The sequence below is a fragment of the Salvelinus fontinalis genome, chromosome 9, assembly GCF_029448725.1.
Source record: "Salvelinus fontinalis isolate EN_2023a chromosome 9, ASM2944872v1, whole genome shotgun sequence".
Lineage (NCBI taxonomy): Eukaryota > Metazoa > Chordata > Actinopteri > Salmoniformes > Salmonidae > Salvelinus > Salvelinus fontinalis.
In genome coordinates, this window is record NC_074673.1 from 27,383,787 (window position 1) to 27,400,895 (window position 17,109).

General features: G+C 45.2%; 1 protein-coding gene across 5 annotated transcripts in view; it reads right to left on the reverse strand.

Annotated features, from left to right (window-relative positions):
• The window catches only part of LOC129862366 (thromboxane-A synthase-like), a 288,038-nt gene that overhangs the window by 185,722 nt on the left and 85,207 nt on the right, over positions 1-17,109 (reverse strand). For all 5 annotated transcript variants that reach the window (XM_055933920.1, XM_055933924.1, XM_055933921.1 and 2 more), the window contains one exon: positions 16,122-16,238. In XM_055933920.1, the coding sequence (XP_055789895.1) occupies positions 16,122-16,238 (117 nt within the window). The remainder of the gene's footprint in view (positions 1-16,121; positions 16,239-17,109) is intronic.

Below are 17,109 nucleotides of genomic sequence, written 5' to 3' on the forward strand. Positions count from 1 at the left end.
ACATCTGTTACGTTCCCCAGTTTCTGTGTTCTGTTTTGTATTTGAGTGTGTGTTTCAGGAGATGGCTTTCTGAAGTACTCCCCAACCAGCTGATTGGTCAACCCCAGGCTAATTGGTGATTGGAGCTGACCCCGCCCCCTCGTCAAGAAGCAGCTGACTCTAATCACCATTGCCACCTGAAGATAAAAGCCAGTGTTCTGCCCAAGAGAGAAGAGATTGAGAGAGTAGAGGAGAGAGATGAGATAAGGAGTAGAGATTTGGAGATTGAGAGAGAAAAATTTGATTGTGATATAGTGTGGGTTGTGTATCAGAAAGTGTGGGGGGAAGGAGAAGGCACTTTGGGAGTGCTTAGGCAAGAGGCCCGCGGGCATACATATACCCGTAGTATATTTACTGTCTAGGCACACTAGGTAAGACCTGGGCGGACCACCCCCTGTATTTTGGTTAGGGCACCAGACGGTGCTAAGTTAGGTAAGTTAAGTGGGTAGGCAGGTTAGATAGGAGAGGGGGAACTTTGATATTTACTTTCTTTGCTTTGGTTCCGTCCAGCCCCTTTTCCCCATATTACCGTGTAAGAAAATAAATTCTAGTAAACGGTAAATTCTGCTTTTGTGTCATCCTTACTCGCACCTACAGTCCATACCTCTTGCACTTCAGAGAGTTGAGTTGTAGCAGGGAGTTGCGTTCCCTCTTCTCAGAGGCGTGCGTAACAACATCCACCCAAGTGGCATGACACAAATTCTTGTGTCATCATCTTAAATGATAAACAAATCACATTTGCAAAATAAGAGTTTACTTTAATTGAAAAATCCTGTTTTAATGGTTCTTCTTGGATTCTGAATGTTTGTCTCATTTTGAAAGGTAAAGAAAAGAAAGAGAGAAAAAAAAGTTATGAAGTCTTTTTACGTTGCATGTTGGAATTTACAAGGATTGAAGTCCTCTGCTTTTGGGCTAAAGAGCAGAAACCCAGACTTCCTGAAAGAAATTGATGATGTTGATATTGTAGTACTACAGGAAACATGGTGCAGAGGTGATGTTTCCACTGGCTGTCCACTAGGTTATAGGGAGATAATCATACCATCCACTAAATTAAAAGGAATCAAACAGGGCAGAGACTCAGGGGGAATGTTAATATGGTATAAATCTGAACTAATTAATTCAATCGAATTGATCAAAACAGGAGAATTCTTTATCTGGTTAAAAATCAACAAGGAGCCTATCTTGACAGATAAAAACGTCTTCCTCTGTGCCACATACATTCCCCCCTCAGAGTCACCCTACTTCAACGAAGAGAGCTTCTCCATTCTAGAGGGAGAGATTAGTCACTTTCAGGCCCAAGGCAACGTACTGGTCTGTGGAGACCTGAATGCTAGAACAGCAGAAGAACAAGACACTATTAACAGTCATGGGGATAAACACCTACCAGGAAGCAATAACCTTTCCCTCCCCACATACCCCCACAGAAACAACTATGACAAAGTGAAAAACAAAAACGGAGTACAGCTCCTGAGGCTCTGTCGAACACTGGGTCTGTACATAGTCAATGGCAGGCTGAGAGGAGACTCTTTTGGTAGGTACACCTACAGCTCATCCCTTGGCAGCAGCACTGTAGACTACTTCCTCACCGACCTAAACCCACAGTCTCTCAGAGCCTTCACAGTCAGCCCACTAACACCTCTCTCAGACCACAGTAAAATCAGTGTATCTGAGAAGAGCAGAACCCAACCATGAAGCATCACGGCCCAATAAATTACATGGTACTAAACAAGCCTATAGATGGAGTGCAAACAGTACAGACATCTACCAAAAAGCAATTAGTAGCCAAAAAATACAATCTCTCCTGGACAACTTTTTAGCCTTAACATTCTCCTTCAGCAATGAAGGTGTAAATTTGGCCGTTAGAAACATAAACTTTATATTTGACAAATTAGCCTCCTTGGCTAATCTAAAGAAGCATAAGAGCAAACCAAAAATAACAGATAATGAAAAATGGTTTGATAATGATTGCAAAAATCTAAGAAAATCATTGAGAAATATATCTAATCAAAAACACAGAGAACCAGACAACAAAAATATACGCCTTCAATATGGGGAAACACTGAAGCAATACAAACGCACCCTAAGAACAAAAAAGGAACAGCACATTAGAAATCAGCTGGATGGAATTGAGGAATCCATAGAATCAAACCACTTCTGGGAGAATTGGAATAAATTAAACAAACCTCATCATGAGGAATTGGCTATCCAAAATGGGGATATGTGGAGAAATCACTTTGCAAACCTCTACAGCAATATAACAAAGAGCCCAGAACAAAAAGATATACAAGAAAAATTACAAATCCTTGAATTAGCAGTCAAAGACTATCAGAATCCTGTAGATACCCCAATTACAGAAGAAGAATTATTGGAAAAACTATGCAATCTCCAACCCAAAAAGGCCTGTGGTGCTGATGGTATTTTAAATGAAATGATCAAATATACAGACCACAAATTCAAATTGGCTATACTCAAACTCTTCAACATTATCCTCACTGCAGGTATTTTCCCCGATATTTGGAACCAGGGATTGATCACACCAATCTATAAAAACAGAGACAAATTTGACCCAAATAATTACAGAGGAATTTGCGTTAACAGCAACTTGGGGAAAATTCTCTGCAGTATTATAAATAGCAGACTACATAATTTACTTGACGAACACAACGTCCTGAGCAGAAGCCAGATTGGATTTCTAAAAAATTATCATACAACAGACCACATTTACACCCTCCACACTCTAATTGATAAACAAGTTAACCAAAACAAAGGCAAAATCTACTCGTGTTTTGTAGATTTCAAGAAAGCATTTGATTCAATTTGGCACGAAGGTCTTTTTTATAAACTAATAGAAAGTGGTATTGGAGGGAAAACATATGATTTTATTAAATCAATGTACACTAAAAACAAATGTGCGGTTAAAATTGGCAACAAGCAAACAGACTTCTTCTCTCAGGGGCGGGGAGTGAAACAGGGCTGCCCAATAAGTCCAACATTATTTAACATCTACATTAACTTCTTGCAACTATAGGGGGTGCTGTTTCGCATTAGCATAATTTCCTCTACAGATTAAACTGCCTAGTACTCAATTCTTGCTCGTACAATATGCATTTTATTATTATTATTGGATAGAAAACACTCTCTAGTTTCTATAGCCGTTGGAATTTTGTCTCTGAGTGGAACAGAACTCCTTCTACAGCACTTTTCATGATAGGGAGTCAGATTTCAAACATTTTGGCCACTGATCTGGAGTCAGTTTAAAGCTCACTGTAAATGCTATGGAGAAACAGACACTGCTTACGTCTTCCCCTGGGTGTCAGTGCGTGATGACGCTTTGAATGGAGTCGATTGCGCAATCATTGGCTCTATAAATCACCAAATACCGGAAGTAGCGTTCCTTTGGACTGTGCGCTCAACGCAAGAAGGATATCTGACTGGCCTTTTTCCAAGCCTTGGTTTAGCCAGTAATATAGCGTCGGTCATCTTTTTACTCGTTATAGTTGTTAGAAACATCATAAGGTAGTTAATTTAAACCGTTTTATAGCAATTTATATCCGTTTAGTGCGATTTTGAGGCATTGCTTTGTAATAGACTTTGAAGCTCCGGGCACGTTTCGGGGTCCCGGTCGTACGTTAGTGGGCATTTCGACGGACAAGTGGACATCTTTCGACCAAAAGAAGATTAGACCCAAGAAAGGATTCATTGCCCAAGATTCTGATGGGAGAACGGCTCATAGTAAGAACAATTTATGATGATAAATCGTGTTTCTGTCGAAAAATGTTAAACGCTTATGCCGCCATTTTGTTTGCTATAGCTTCGCTTGGCGCAACCTGTATTGAAAAGTAAGGATAATTTAAAAAATGTAATTCCGCGATTGTATTAAGAATTAAATTGTCTATCAATCGCTGTCCACCCTGTATTTTTTAGTCAAGTTTATGAGTATTTATGTATAAGACTAGATCACTGTCTAATATGGTGCACGACATTTTCTGACCAGCTGAGCTACTTTTGTCATTGTCTAACCATGATTTTGGTGGCTAAATATGCACATTTTCGAACAAACTCTATATGTATGTTGTAATATGATGTTACAGGAGTGTCATCTGAAGAATTCTGAGAAGATTAGTGAAAAAATTAATATATTTTGGCGATGATAACGATATCGCTCTCTTTGGCTTGAATAGTGCTCGGGTAACGTTTGCGTATGTGGTATGCTAATATAACGATTTATTGTGTTTTCGCCGTAAAACACTTAGAAAATCTGAAATGTTGTCTGAATTCACAAGATCTGTGTCTTTCCATTGCTATGTGCTGTGTATTTTTAAGAAATGTTTTATGATGAGTAAATTGGTAATACACGTTGCTCTCTGTAGTAATTCTAGGAGCTTTGGTGAGATTTGTGATGGTGGCTGCAATGGCAAACTATGATTTATACCTGAAATATGCACATTTTTCTAACAAAACCTATCCTATACCATAAATATGTTATCAGACTGTCATCTGATGAGGTTTTTTCTTGGTTAGTGGCTATCAATATCTTAGTTTAGCCGAATTGGTGATAGCTACTGGTGTTGAGCGAAAATGGTGGACAAAGAAAAATTGTGATTTTTGCTAACGTGTTTAGCTAATAGATTTACATATTGTGTCTTCCCTGTAAAACATTTTAAAAATCTGAAATGGTGGCTTTATTCACAGGATCTGTATCTTTCATTAGGTGTCTTGGACTTGTGATTTAATGATATTTAGATGCTACTATTTAATTGTGACGCTATGCTAGCGATGCTAATCAGTGTGGGGGGGGTGCTCCCGGACCCGGGGTAGAGGCTCCTGAAAGGTTAATGAATTGGCAAAAACATTAGAAGAATCGGCAGCACCTGGTATCACCCTACACAACACTGAAATCAAGTGTCTGCTGTACGCAGATGACCTGGTGCTGCTGTCTCCCACTAAAGAGGGGTTACAGCAGCACCTAGATCGTCTTCACAGGTTCTGTCAGACCTGGGCTCTGACCGTTAACCTAAAAAAAACTAATATAATGATATTCCAAAAAAGGTCGGGAAATAAGGATGACAAATATAAATTCTATTTGGACACAGTTCTATTAGAACACACCAAAAACTACACATATCTAGGACTAAATATGAGCAACACAGGTAGCTTTCACATGGCTGTGAATGAGCTGAGAGACAAAGCAAGAAGAGCATTCTATGCCATTAAAAGGAACATCAAAATTGAAATTCCAATTAGAATCTGGCTCAACATTTTTCAATCAGTTATAGAACCAATTGCTCTATATGGCAGTGAAGTATGGGGTCCACTCTCTAATAATGAATTCACCAAATGGGACAAACATCCAACTGAAATATTGCATGCAGAGTTTTGCAAGACTATATTGCAAGTACAAAGAAAAACTCCAAATAACGCATGTAGGGCAGAATTGGACCAATACCCCCTCCTCATTCGAATAGAAAAAAGAGCCATCAAATTTTACAACCATCTAAAAACAAGTGACCCTAAAACATTCCATCACACAGCTCTACAATGTCAAGAGATGAAACCAGAGAAGAGTCCCCTCAGCCAGCTGGTTCTGAGGCTCAGTTCACCAACCCAAACCAACCCCATAGAGCCTCGGGACAGCCCTCAGAAAATCTGGCCCAACCAAATCATCACAAAACAAAAAGAAAAATATATCACCTATTGGAAAGACACCACAAAAAATCAAAGTAAACTTCAATGCTATTTGGCTCTAAACAGACAGTACATGGTGGCAGACTATCTGACCACTGTGACTGATAGAAAACTGAGGAAAACATTGACTAGGTACAGACTCAGTGAGCACCGTCTGGCTATAGAGACCGGTCGTCACAGACAAACCTGGCTGCCCAGAGAGGACAGGCTGTGCTCACTCTGCTCCAGGGGAGAGGTAGAGACAAAGGTGCATTTCCTACTACACTGTGACAAATACTCAGACCTTAGAGCATATTTCTTTCCCAAAATTATAACTCAATACAAAGAATTTGAAACCATAAAAGATGAAGAAAAAATCAAATATTTATTGGGTGAAAAGCCAAAATGTGCAGTTTTGGCAGCCAAATATGTGTCCTCCTGCCATGACCTGAGGGACAGCCAGTGAAAAATCCCATTTAGCTTAGTTTTGTTTTGTCTTTCATACCAGGTTATATGTCTTCTCAAGTCATGTTGACACTGGTCTACTACCATTGATTTAATGTATTGTTCTGATTAATATTGTTGTTGTAGTTGTTGTTAATGGTGATCCCATGTCCACTACTACTAGTATTATTACTGTTGGTCCCACCATTTATTTATATATAAATATATATATATTTTGTATATATACATATATATTTGATTTTTCGATATGTATACTTTGACAATGTAAGTAATAATGAACTTGCCATGTCAATAAAGTCAATTGAATTGAGAGAGAGAGAGAGAGAGAGAGAGAGAGAGAGAGAGAGAGAGAGACACACACACAGAGACACACACACAGAGACACACACACAGAGACACACACACAGAGACACACACACAGAGACACACACACAGAGACAGATATAGACACACACAGAGACAGATATAGACACACACAGAGACAGATATAGACACACACAGAGACACACACAGAGACAGATATAGACACACACAGAGACACACACAGAGACAGATATAGACACACACAGAGACACACACAGAGACAGATATAGACACACACAGAGACACACACAGAGACAGATATAGACACACACAGAGACACACACAGAGACAGATATAGACACACACAGAGACACACACAGAGACACACACAGAGACACACACAGAGACACACACAGAGACACACACAGAGACACACACAGAGACAGATATAGACACACACAGAGACACACACAGAGACACACACAGAGACACACACAGAGACAGAGACAGATATAGACACACACAGAGACACACACAGAGACACACACAGAGACACACACAGAGACACACACAGAGACACACACAGAGACACACACAGAGACACACACAGAGACACACACAGAGACACACACAGAGACAGAGACAGAGACAGATATAGATATAGATATAGATATAGATATAGATATAGATGCAGTGCTTAATTTGAGCCGGAACAGGATCCGGCACCAATTAGATTTGACTTATTTTGTTCCAGCACCTATTTTCCCGGATCCGGTACCTTTCGTGGCATTATTTATTAATTGTTTTACTGTTCGCACTGTAAACATTCTAATAAAAGTGATCAGAGTTCAATCAAGTTTCTTCCTCGTTATTTCTCCCACCCCCCAGAAAAAAATAAAAGAAAAAGCATGGGGATGCTTCTGTGCAATCATCCTATCCTCCAGACCTGCTCTCTTATTTGTACATAGAGGTTATGGGGAGGGCAGGTGGTGTAAGTAACTGATCTTGACACAGGTCTTGGAAGTTCTGGTCAGCCAGTGAAAAGGTCCCTACGTAATCACGTCACTTAGCCTAAGCTAATCATCAACTGAATTTGAAATGTGGGAAAGCCAAATAAAAAATGTATAAGAAAAGGCAATCGAAATTGATGATAGGGGGGTAATGCATCCACCGATGAAGTGGAGCACATACAATTTGTTCAAGAACAAGCAAACACACAGTTGAAGTCTGAAGTTATTCAAGTTATTAAAACTTGTTTTTCAACCACTCCACATATTTCTTGTTAACAAACTATAGTTTGGGCAAGTCGGTTAGGACATCTGCTTTGTGCATGACAAGTCATTTTTCTAACAATTGTTTACAGACAGATTATTTCACTTATAATTCACTGTATCACGATTCCAGTGGGTCAGAAGTTTACATACACTAAGTTGACAGTGCCTTTAAACAGCTTGGAAAATTCCAGAAAATTATGTTGTGGCTTTAGAAGCTTCTGATAGGCTAAATGACATAATTTGAGTCAATTGGAGGTGTACCTGTGGATGTATTTCAAGGCCTACCTTCAAACCCAGTGCCTCTTTGCTTGACATCATGTGAAAATCAAAAGAAATCAGCCAAGACCTCAGACAAATAATTGTCTGGTTCATCCTTGGGAGCAATTTCCAAATGCCTGAAATTACCACGTTCATCTGTACAAACAATAGTATGCAAGTATAAACACCATGGGACCACGCAGCCGTGATACCACTCAGGAAGGAGACGCGTTCTGTCTCCTAGAGATGAACGTACTGTGGTGCGAAAAGTCCAAATCAATCCCAGAACAACAGCAAAGGACCTTGTGAAGATGATAGAGGACACAGGTACAAAAGTATCTATATCCACAGTAAAACGAGTCCTATATCGACATAACCTGAAAGGCCGCTCAGCAAGGAAGAAACCACTGCTCCAAAACCGCCATAAAAAAGCCAGACTACGGTTTGCAACTGCACATAGGGACAAAGATTGTACTTTTTGGAGAAATGTCCTCTGGTCTGATGAAACAAAAATAGAACTGTTTGGCCATAATGACCATGTTATGTTTGGAGGAAAAAGGGGGGGGCTTGCAAACCGAAGAACACCATCCCAACCGTGAAGCACGGGGGTGGCAGCATCATGTTGTGGGGGTGCTTGGCTGCAAGAGGGACTGGTGCACTTCACAAAATAGATGGCATCATGAGGTAGTAAATTGATGTGTATATATTGATGCAACATCTCAAGACATCAGTCAGGAAGTTAAAGCTTGGTCGCAAATGGGTCTTCCAAATGGACAATGACCCCAAGCATACTTCCAAAGTTGTGGCAAAATGGCTTAAGGACAACAAAGTCAAGGTATTGGAGTCGCCATCACAAAGCCCTGACCTCAGTCCTATAGAAAATATGTGGGCAGAACTCCTACGAGATAGAACTGCCAAAGGGGGTGGTGTTGCAATCTACTGCAGAGATAGCCTGCAGAGTCCTGTCTTACTATCCAGGTCTGTACCCAAACAATTCGAACTTCTACTTTTAAAAATCAATCTTTCCAGAAACAAGTCTCTCACTGTTGCCTCTTGCTATAGACCACCCTCTGTGCCCAGCTGTGCTCTAGACACCATATGTGAATTGATTTCCCCACATCTATCTTCTGAGCTCGTGCTGCTAGGTGACCTAAACTGGGACATGCTTAACACCCCGACCATCCTACAATCTAAGCTTGATTCCCTCAATCTCACACAAATTATCAATAAACCCACCAGGTACAACCCCAAATCCGTAGACACGGGCACCCTCATAGATATCATCCTAACCAACTTGCCCTCCAAATACACCTCTGCTGTTTTCAACCGAGATCTCAGCGATCACTGCCTCACTACCTGCATCCGTAATGGGTCTGCGGTCAAACAACCACGCCTCATCACTGTCAAATGCTCCCTAAAACACTTCAGCGAGCAGGCCTTTCTAATTGACCTGGCCCGGGTATCCTGGAAGGATATTGACCTCATCCCGTCAGTAGAGGATGCATGGTTATTCTTTAAAAGTGCTTTCCTCACCATCTTAAATAAGCGTAGGAACAAGGAACAACAAATATACACAGGCAGTTAGGAAAGCTAAGGCTAGCTTTTCAAAGTAGAAATGTGCATCCCGTAGCACAAACTCAAAAAAGTTCTGGGACACTGTAAAGTTCATGGACAATAAGAGCACCTCCTCCCAGCTGCCCACTACACTGAGGCTAGGAAACACTGTCACCACCGATAAATCTACTATAGTTGAGAATTTCCATAAGCATTTTTCTACGGCTGGCCATGCCTTCCACCTGGCTACCCCTACCCCCCACAGCAACTCGCCCAAACCTCCCCCACTTCTCCTTCTCCCAAATCCAAATAGCTGATGTTCTGAAAGAGCGGCAAAATCTGGACCCCTACAAATCAGCCGGGCTAGACAATCTGGACCCTCTCTTTCTAAAATGATCTGCCAAAATTGTTGCAACCCCTATTACTAACCTGTTCAACCTCTCTTTCGTATCGTCTGAGATTCCCATAGATTGGAAAGCTGCCGAGGTCATCCCCCTCTTCAAAGGGGGAGACACTCTAGACCCAAACTGCTACAGACCTATATCTATTCTACCCTGCCTTTCTAAGGTCTTCAAAAGCCAAGTTAACAAACAGATCACCGACCATTCCGAATCCCACCATACCTTCTCCACTATGCAATCTGGTTTCAGAGCTGGTCATGGGTGCACCTCAGCCACGCTCAAGGTCCTAAACGATATCATAACCACCATTGATAAGAGACATTACTGTGCAGCCGTGTTCATCGACCTGGCTAAGGCTTTCAACTCTGTCAATCACAACATTCTTATTGGCAGACTCAACAGCCTTGGTTTCTCAAATGATTGCCTCGCCTGGTTCACCAACTACTTCTCTGATAGAGTTCAGTGTGTCAAATCGGAGGTCCTGTTGTCCGGACCTCTGGCAGTCTCTATGGGGGTGCTACAGGGTTCAATTCTCGGGCCGACTCTCTTCTCTGTATACATCAATGATGTCGCTCTTGCTGCTGGTGATTCTCTGATCCACCGCTACGCAGACGACACCATTCTTTATACCTCTGGCCCTTCTATTGACACTGTGTTAACTAACCTCCAGACGAGCTGCAATGCCATACAACTCTCCTTCCGTGGCCTCCAACTGCTCTTAAATGCAAGTAAAACTAAATGCATATTCTTCAACCGATTGCCGCCCGCACCTGCCCAGTATGGTTAGACTGTAAACTCTCCTTCCAGACTCACATTAAACATCTCCAATCCAAAATTAAATCTAGAATCGGCTTCCTATTTCGCAACAAAGCATCCTTCTTTCATGCTGCCAAACATACCCTCGTAAAACTGACCATCCGACCGATCCTCGACTTCGGCGATGTCATTTACAAAATAGCCTCCAACACTCTACTCAACAAATTGGATGCAGTCTATCACAGTGCCATCCGTTTTGTTACCAAAGCTCCATATACTTCCCACCACTGCGACCTGTACGCTCTCGTTGGCTGGCCCTCGCTTCATATTCGTCGCCAAACCCACTGGCTCCAGGTCATCTACAAGTCTCTGCTAGGTAAAGCCCTGCCTTATATCAACTCACTGGTCACCATAGCAGCACCCACCCGTAACACGCGCTCCAGCAGGTATATCTCACTGGTCACCCCCAAAGCCAATTCCTCCTTTGGCCGCTTCTCCTTCCAGTTCTCTGCTGCCAATGACTGGAACGAACTGTAACAATCATTAAAGCTGGAGACTCTTACCTCCCTCACTAGCTTTAAGCACCAGCTGTCAGAGCAGCTCACAGATCACTGCACCTGTACATAGCTCATCTGTAAATAGCCCATCCAATCTACCTCATTTCGTACTGCATTTATTTATTTATCTTGCTCCTTTGCACCCCAGTATCTCTACTTGCACATTCATCTTCTGCACATTCTACCATTCCAGTGTTTAATTGCTATATTGTCATTACTTCGCCACCATGGCCTATTTATTGCCTTACCTCTCTTATCCTACCTCATTTGCACATGCTGTATATGGATTTTTCTACTGTATTATTGACTGTATGTTTGTAACTACTGTCTTTCGGTGAGTTAGTAGACCAAGGCGCAGCGGGTGATGAATACATAATGACTTTATTTCAAGACGAAGAACAGACACGAAATACACTTGACTAATTTTACAAAAATAACAAAACGAACTAGACAGACCTAAACTACGAACTTACATGAAACGAAGAAAACATGAACAGGAACGACCGAACGAACGAGACGAGACAGTACCGTGTGGTGCAACAAACACAGACACAGCGACAATCACCCACAAACAAACAGTGAGAACAACCTACCTTAATATGACTCTCAATTAGAGGAAAACGCAAAACACCTGCCTCTAATTAAGAGCCATACCAGGCAACCCAAAACCAACATAGAAACATAAAACATAGACTGCCCACCCAAAACTCACACCCTGACCATCACACACATACAAAACAACAGAAAACAGGTCAGGAACGTGACAGAACCCCCCCCTCAAGGTGCGAACGCCGGGCGCACCAGCACAAAGTCCAGGGGAGGGTCTGGGTGGGCATCTGACCACGGTGGTGGCTCAGGCTCCGGACGCTGTCCCCACACCACCATAGTCACTCCCCGCTTCTGTATCCCCCTCCCAATGACCACCCTCCAACTAAAACCACCTAAATGAAGGGGCAGCACCGGGATAAGGGCCAGCACCGGGATAAGGGGCGGCAGCTCCGGGCTGAGGGACTCTGGCAGGTCCGGGCTGAGGGACTCTGGCAGGTCCGGGCTGAGGGACTCTGGCAGGTCCGGGCTGAGGGACTCTGGCAGGTCCGGGCTGAGGGACTCTGGCAGGTCCGGGCTGAGGGACTCTGGCAGGTCCGGGCTGAGGGACTCTGGCAGGTCCGGGCTGAGGGACTCTGGCAGGTCCGGGCTGAGGGACTCTGGCAGGTCCGGGCTGAGGGACTCTGGCAGGTCCGGGCTGAGGGACTCTGGCAGGTCCGGGCTGAGGGACTCTGGCAGGTCCGGGCTGAGGGACTCTGGCAGGTCCGGGCTGAGGGACTCTGGCAGGTCCGGGCAGAGGGACTCTGGCAGGTCCGGGCAGAGGGACTCTGGCAGGTCCGGGCTGAGTGGCAGCTCATGACTGTAGGGCAGCTCATGACTGTAGGGCAGCTCATGACTGTAGGGCAGCTCATGACTGTAGGGCAGCTCATGACTGTAGGGCAGCTCAAGACTGTAGGGCAGCTCATGACTGTAGGGCAGCTCATGACTGTAGGGCAGCTCATGACTGTAGGGCAGCTCATGACTGTAGGGCAGCTCATGACTGTAGGGCAGCTCATGACTGTAGGGCAGCTCAAGACTGTAGGGCAGCTCATGACTGTAGGGCAGCTCATGACTGTAGGGCAGCTCATGACTGTAGGGCAGCTCATGACTGTAAGGCAGCTCATGACTGTAGGGCAGCTCATGACTGTAGGGCAGCTCATGACTGTAGGGCAGCTTATGACTGGCTGGCGGCTCTGGCAGCTCCTGACTGGCTGGCGGCTCTGGCAGCTCCTGACTGGCTGGCGGCTCTGGCAGCTCCTGACTGGCTGGCGGCTCTGGCAGCTCCTGACTGGCTGGCGGCTCTGGCAGCTCCTGACTGGCTGGCGGCTCTGGCAGCTCCTGACTGACGGACGGCTCTAGCGGCTCCTGACTGACGGACGGCTCTAGCGGCTCCTGACTGACGGACGGCTCTAGCGGCTCCTGACTGACGGACGGCTCTAGCGGCTCCTGACTGACGGACGGCTCTAGCGGCTCCTTGACTGACGGACGGCTCTAATGGCTCGGGACAGACGGGCGGCTCTAATGGCTCGTGGCAGACGGATGGCTCAGAAGGCGCTGGGCAGACAGATGGCTCAGACGGCGCTGGGCAGACAGATGGCTCAGACGGCGCTGGGCAGACAGATGGCTCAGACGGCGCTGGGCAGACAGATGGCTCAGACGGCGCTGGGCAGACAGATGGCTCAGACGGCGCTGGGCAGGCAGATGGCTCAGACGGCGCTGGGCAGACAGATGGCTCAGACGGCGCTGGGCAGACAGCCGACTCTGCCCTGCTGAGGCGCACAGTAGGCCTGGTGCGTGGTGCCGGAACTGGAAGTACCGGGATGACGGCACGCACTTCAAGGCTAGTGCGGGGAGCAGGGACAGGGCACACTGACCTCTCGAAGCGCACTATAGGCCTGGTGCGTGGTACCGGAACTGGAGGTACCGGGCTGAGGGCACGCACCTCAGGGCGAGTGCGGGGAGAAGGAACAGTGCGTACAGGGCTCTGGAGACGCACAGGTGGCTTAGTGCGTGGTGCCGGAACTGGAGGCACTGGGCTGGAGACACGCACCATCGGGAGAGTGCGTGGAGGAGGAACAGGGCTCTGGAGACGCACAGGTGGCTTAGTGCGTGGTGCCGGAACTGGTGGTACTGGGCTGGAGCGAGGAGGTAGCGCCGGAAATACCGGACCGCGCAGGCGTACTGACTCCCTTGAGCACCGAGCCTGCCCAACCTTACCTGGTTGCATGCTCTGGCATGGTTGCATACTCTGGCGGCTCTGGCAGCTCCTGACTGGCTGGCGGCTCTGGCAGCTCCTGACTGGCTGGCGGCTCTGGCAGCTCCTGACTGACGGACGGCTCTAGCGGCTCCTGACTGCCCGTAGCCCGTCCAGTGCGGGGAGGTGGAATAACCCGCACTGGGCTGTGTTGGCGAACCGGGGACACCATGCGTAAGGCTGGTGCCATGTAAGCCGGCCCAAGGAGACGTACTGGTGGCCAGATATGTAGGGCCGGCTTCATGACATTTGGCTCAATGCCCAATCTAGCCCTACCAGTGCGGGGAGGTGGAATAACCCGCACTGGGCTATGCACATGTACAGGAGACACCGTGCGCTCTACTGCGTAACACGGTGTCTGCCCGTACTCCCGCTCTCCACGGTTAGCCTGGGAAGTGGGCGCAGGTCTCCTACCTGCCCTCGGCCCACTACCTCTTAGCCCCCCCCCCCCCACCCCCCCAATACATTTTTGGGTAGTACTTGCGGGCTTCCAGCCTTGCTTCCGTGCTGCCTCCTCATAACGTCGCCTCTCCGCTTTAGATGCCTCCAGCTCCGCCTTGGAACGGCGACACTCCTCTGGCTCTGCCCAGGGTCCTTTACCGTCCAGGATCTCTTCCCATGTCCAATCCTCCTTTTCCCACTGCTGCTGTCGTTGCTGTCCGTTAACCCGCTGCTTGATCTGGGTTTGGTGGGTGATTCTGTAACGACTGTCTTTCGGTGAGTTAGTAGACCAAGGCGCAGCGGGTGATGAATACATAATGACTTTATTTCAAGACGAAGAACAGACACGAAATACACTTGACTAATTTTACAAAAATAACAAAACGAACTAGACAGACCTAAACTACGAACTTACATGAAACGAAGAAAACATGAACAGGAACGACCGAACGAACGAGACGAGACGAGACAGTACCGTGTGGTGCAACAAACACAGACACAGCGACAATCACCCACAAACAAACAGTGAGAACAACCTACCTTAATATGACTCTCAATTAGAGGAAAACGCAAAACACCTGCCTCTAATTAAGAGCCATACCAGGCAACCCAAAACCAACATAGAAACAGAAAACATAGACTGCCCACCCAAAACTCACGCCCTGACCATCACACACATACAAAACAACAGAAAACAGGTCAGGAACGTGACAATGTTTGTTTATTCCATGTGTAACTGTGTTGTTGTATGTGTCAAACTGCTTTGCTTTATCTTGGCCAGGTTACAGTTGCAAATGAGAACGTGTTCTCAACTAGCCTACCTGGTTAAAAAAAGGTGAAATAAAAAAATAAAAATAAAAAAACAGAAAAAGCATGTGCGAGCAAGGAGGCCTACAAACCTGACTCAGTTACACCCAGCTCTGTCAGGAGGAATGGGCCAAAATTCACCCATATTATTGTGGGAAGCTTGTGGAAGGCTACCCAAAATGTTTGACCCAAGTTGAACAATTCAAAGGCAATGCTACCAAATACTAATTGAGTGTATGTAAACTTCTGACCCACTGGGAATGTGATGAAAGAAATAAAAGCTGAAATCAATCATTCTCTCTTCTATTATTCTGACATTTCACACACTTAAAATAAAGTGGTGATCCTAACTGACCTAAGACAGGAAATTTTTACTAGAATTAAATGTCAGAAATTGTGAAAAACTGAGTTTAAATGTATTTGGCTAAGGTGTACGTAAACTTCCAACTACAACTGTATATAACCCCTGGCTTGTCATGCTAAATTCAACGCTTGGCTGTACAACATGCAAAAAGGTAGGAAACTTGGGTGAGGAGAGGAGATGGGTGATGATGGTGGTGGTGTTAGAGGAGAGGGGTGAAGAAAGGAGGAGGAGATGGGTAGTGCTGGTGTGAGAGGAGAGGGGTGAAGAAAGGAGGAGGAGATGGGTAGTGCTGGTGTGAGAGGAGAGGGGTGACGAGAGGAAGAGAGTAGATGGGTGAAGGGTAGAGGAGTGAAGCGGAGAGGAGTGAAAAAAGGAAGAGGAAAGGGCCCCTTGTCTTGCCTCTTTCATCTTGGCTGCACTGAAGGAGGGGGTGAGGATGCTGCGTACTCTCTTCCAGTGCTCGTTCCTCAGCATCAGCAGACAGTCACTCATGGGCTTAGTAGCGGCACGGATTGTCTGCAGAGAAGAGACGAGGGAGACAACATTTCAAGAATATTCACACTCCAAAATACCGGTACTGATCATGCACATAAAGTATGTGTGCACTCGCACGCAACCACACACAGATCGCTCCCTCTGTATTGTATTTCGGTGATTCAGAAGTCTGAGACCAGAACCACAGGTCAGTTGGTGTATGTCTCCCACACCACCCAGCCCCAGCCCCCACCACCTTGCCCCCAGGTCAGATCTTAGGACTCAGGAAGAGATGGAGGAATCAGCATGCCCAGCCTGTCCTCTCTTGTGTTCCTTTCCAGTCCAGCAAGCGCATGTAGTCAATGGTCATCACTGTCCTTAGAGCCTATGGTCCTCTGTGGTGGAACTAACACTGGATACAATGCTAGAATAATGAAGATCTGGAGATACTGTGGAAATCCAGAGGAATACAGAACATTGCCACGTGACCTGAGCTAACACTGATCCCTTACCTATTGGTGTTCATAGAATTCATAAATGGTTATAAGGTGTTCATAAATCTTCATAAACTATTCATAAATGTTCATAAAGCATTAGGTGACAAATGCAGGTGCTTTCTGGCTGACAATACTTCATGTTTTATGTTGTGATGTTTACTTGTTTAAACAGTATCTATAATTTTAATGTATTAGCATTTTCCCATGCTAGTATAAAATTCCAGACACAATGTAATAAAATGTATAATTTCTTAATCTGTGTGTCTTGGTAATGTTCCATCGGTAAGAATTAAGTAGCGCACTAACACAATAACATTTATGGAAAAGGAAACTGTTGTTCGGTAGTTTAGAGTGCTTGATTAAAATAAACCATTCATATTGTTTGAGGCCACAGCATTACAGTGAGGTGTGTTTGT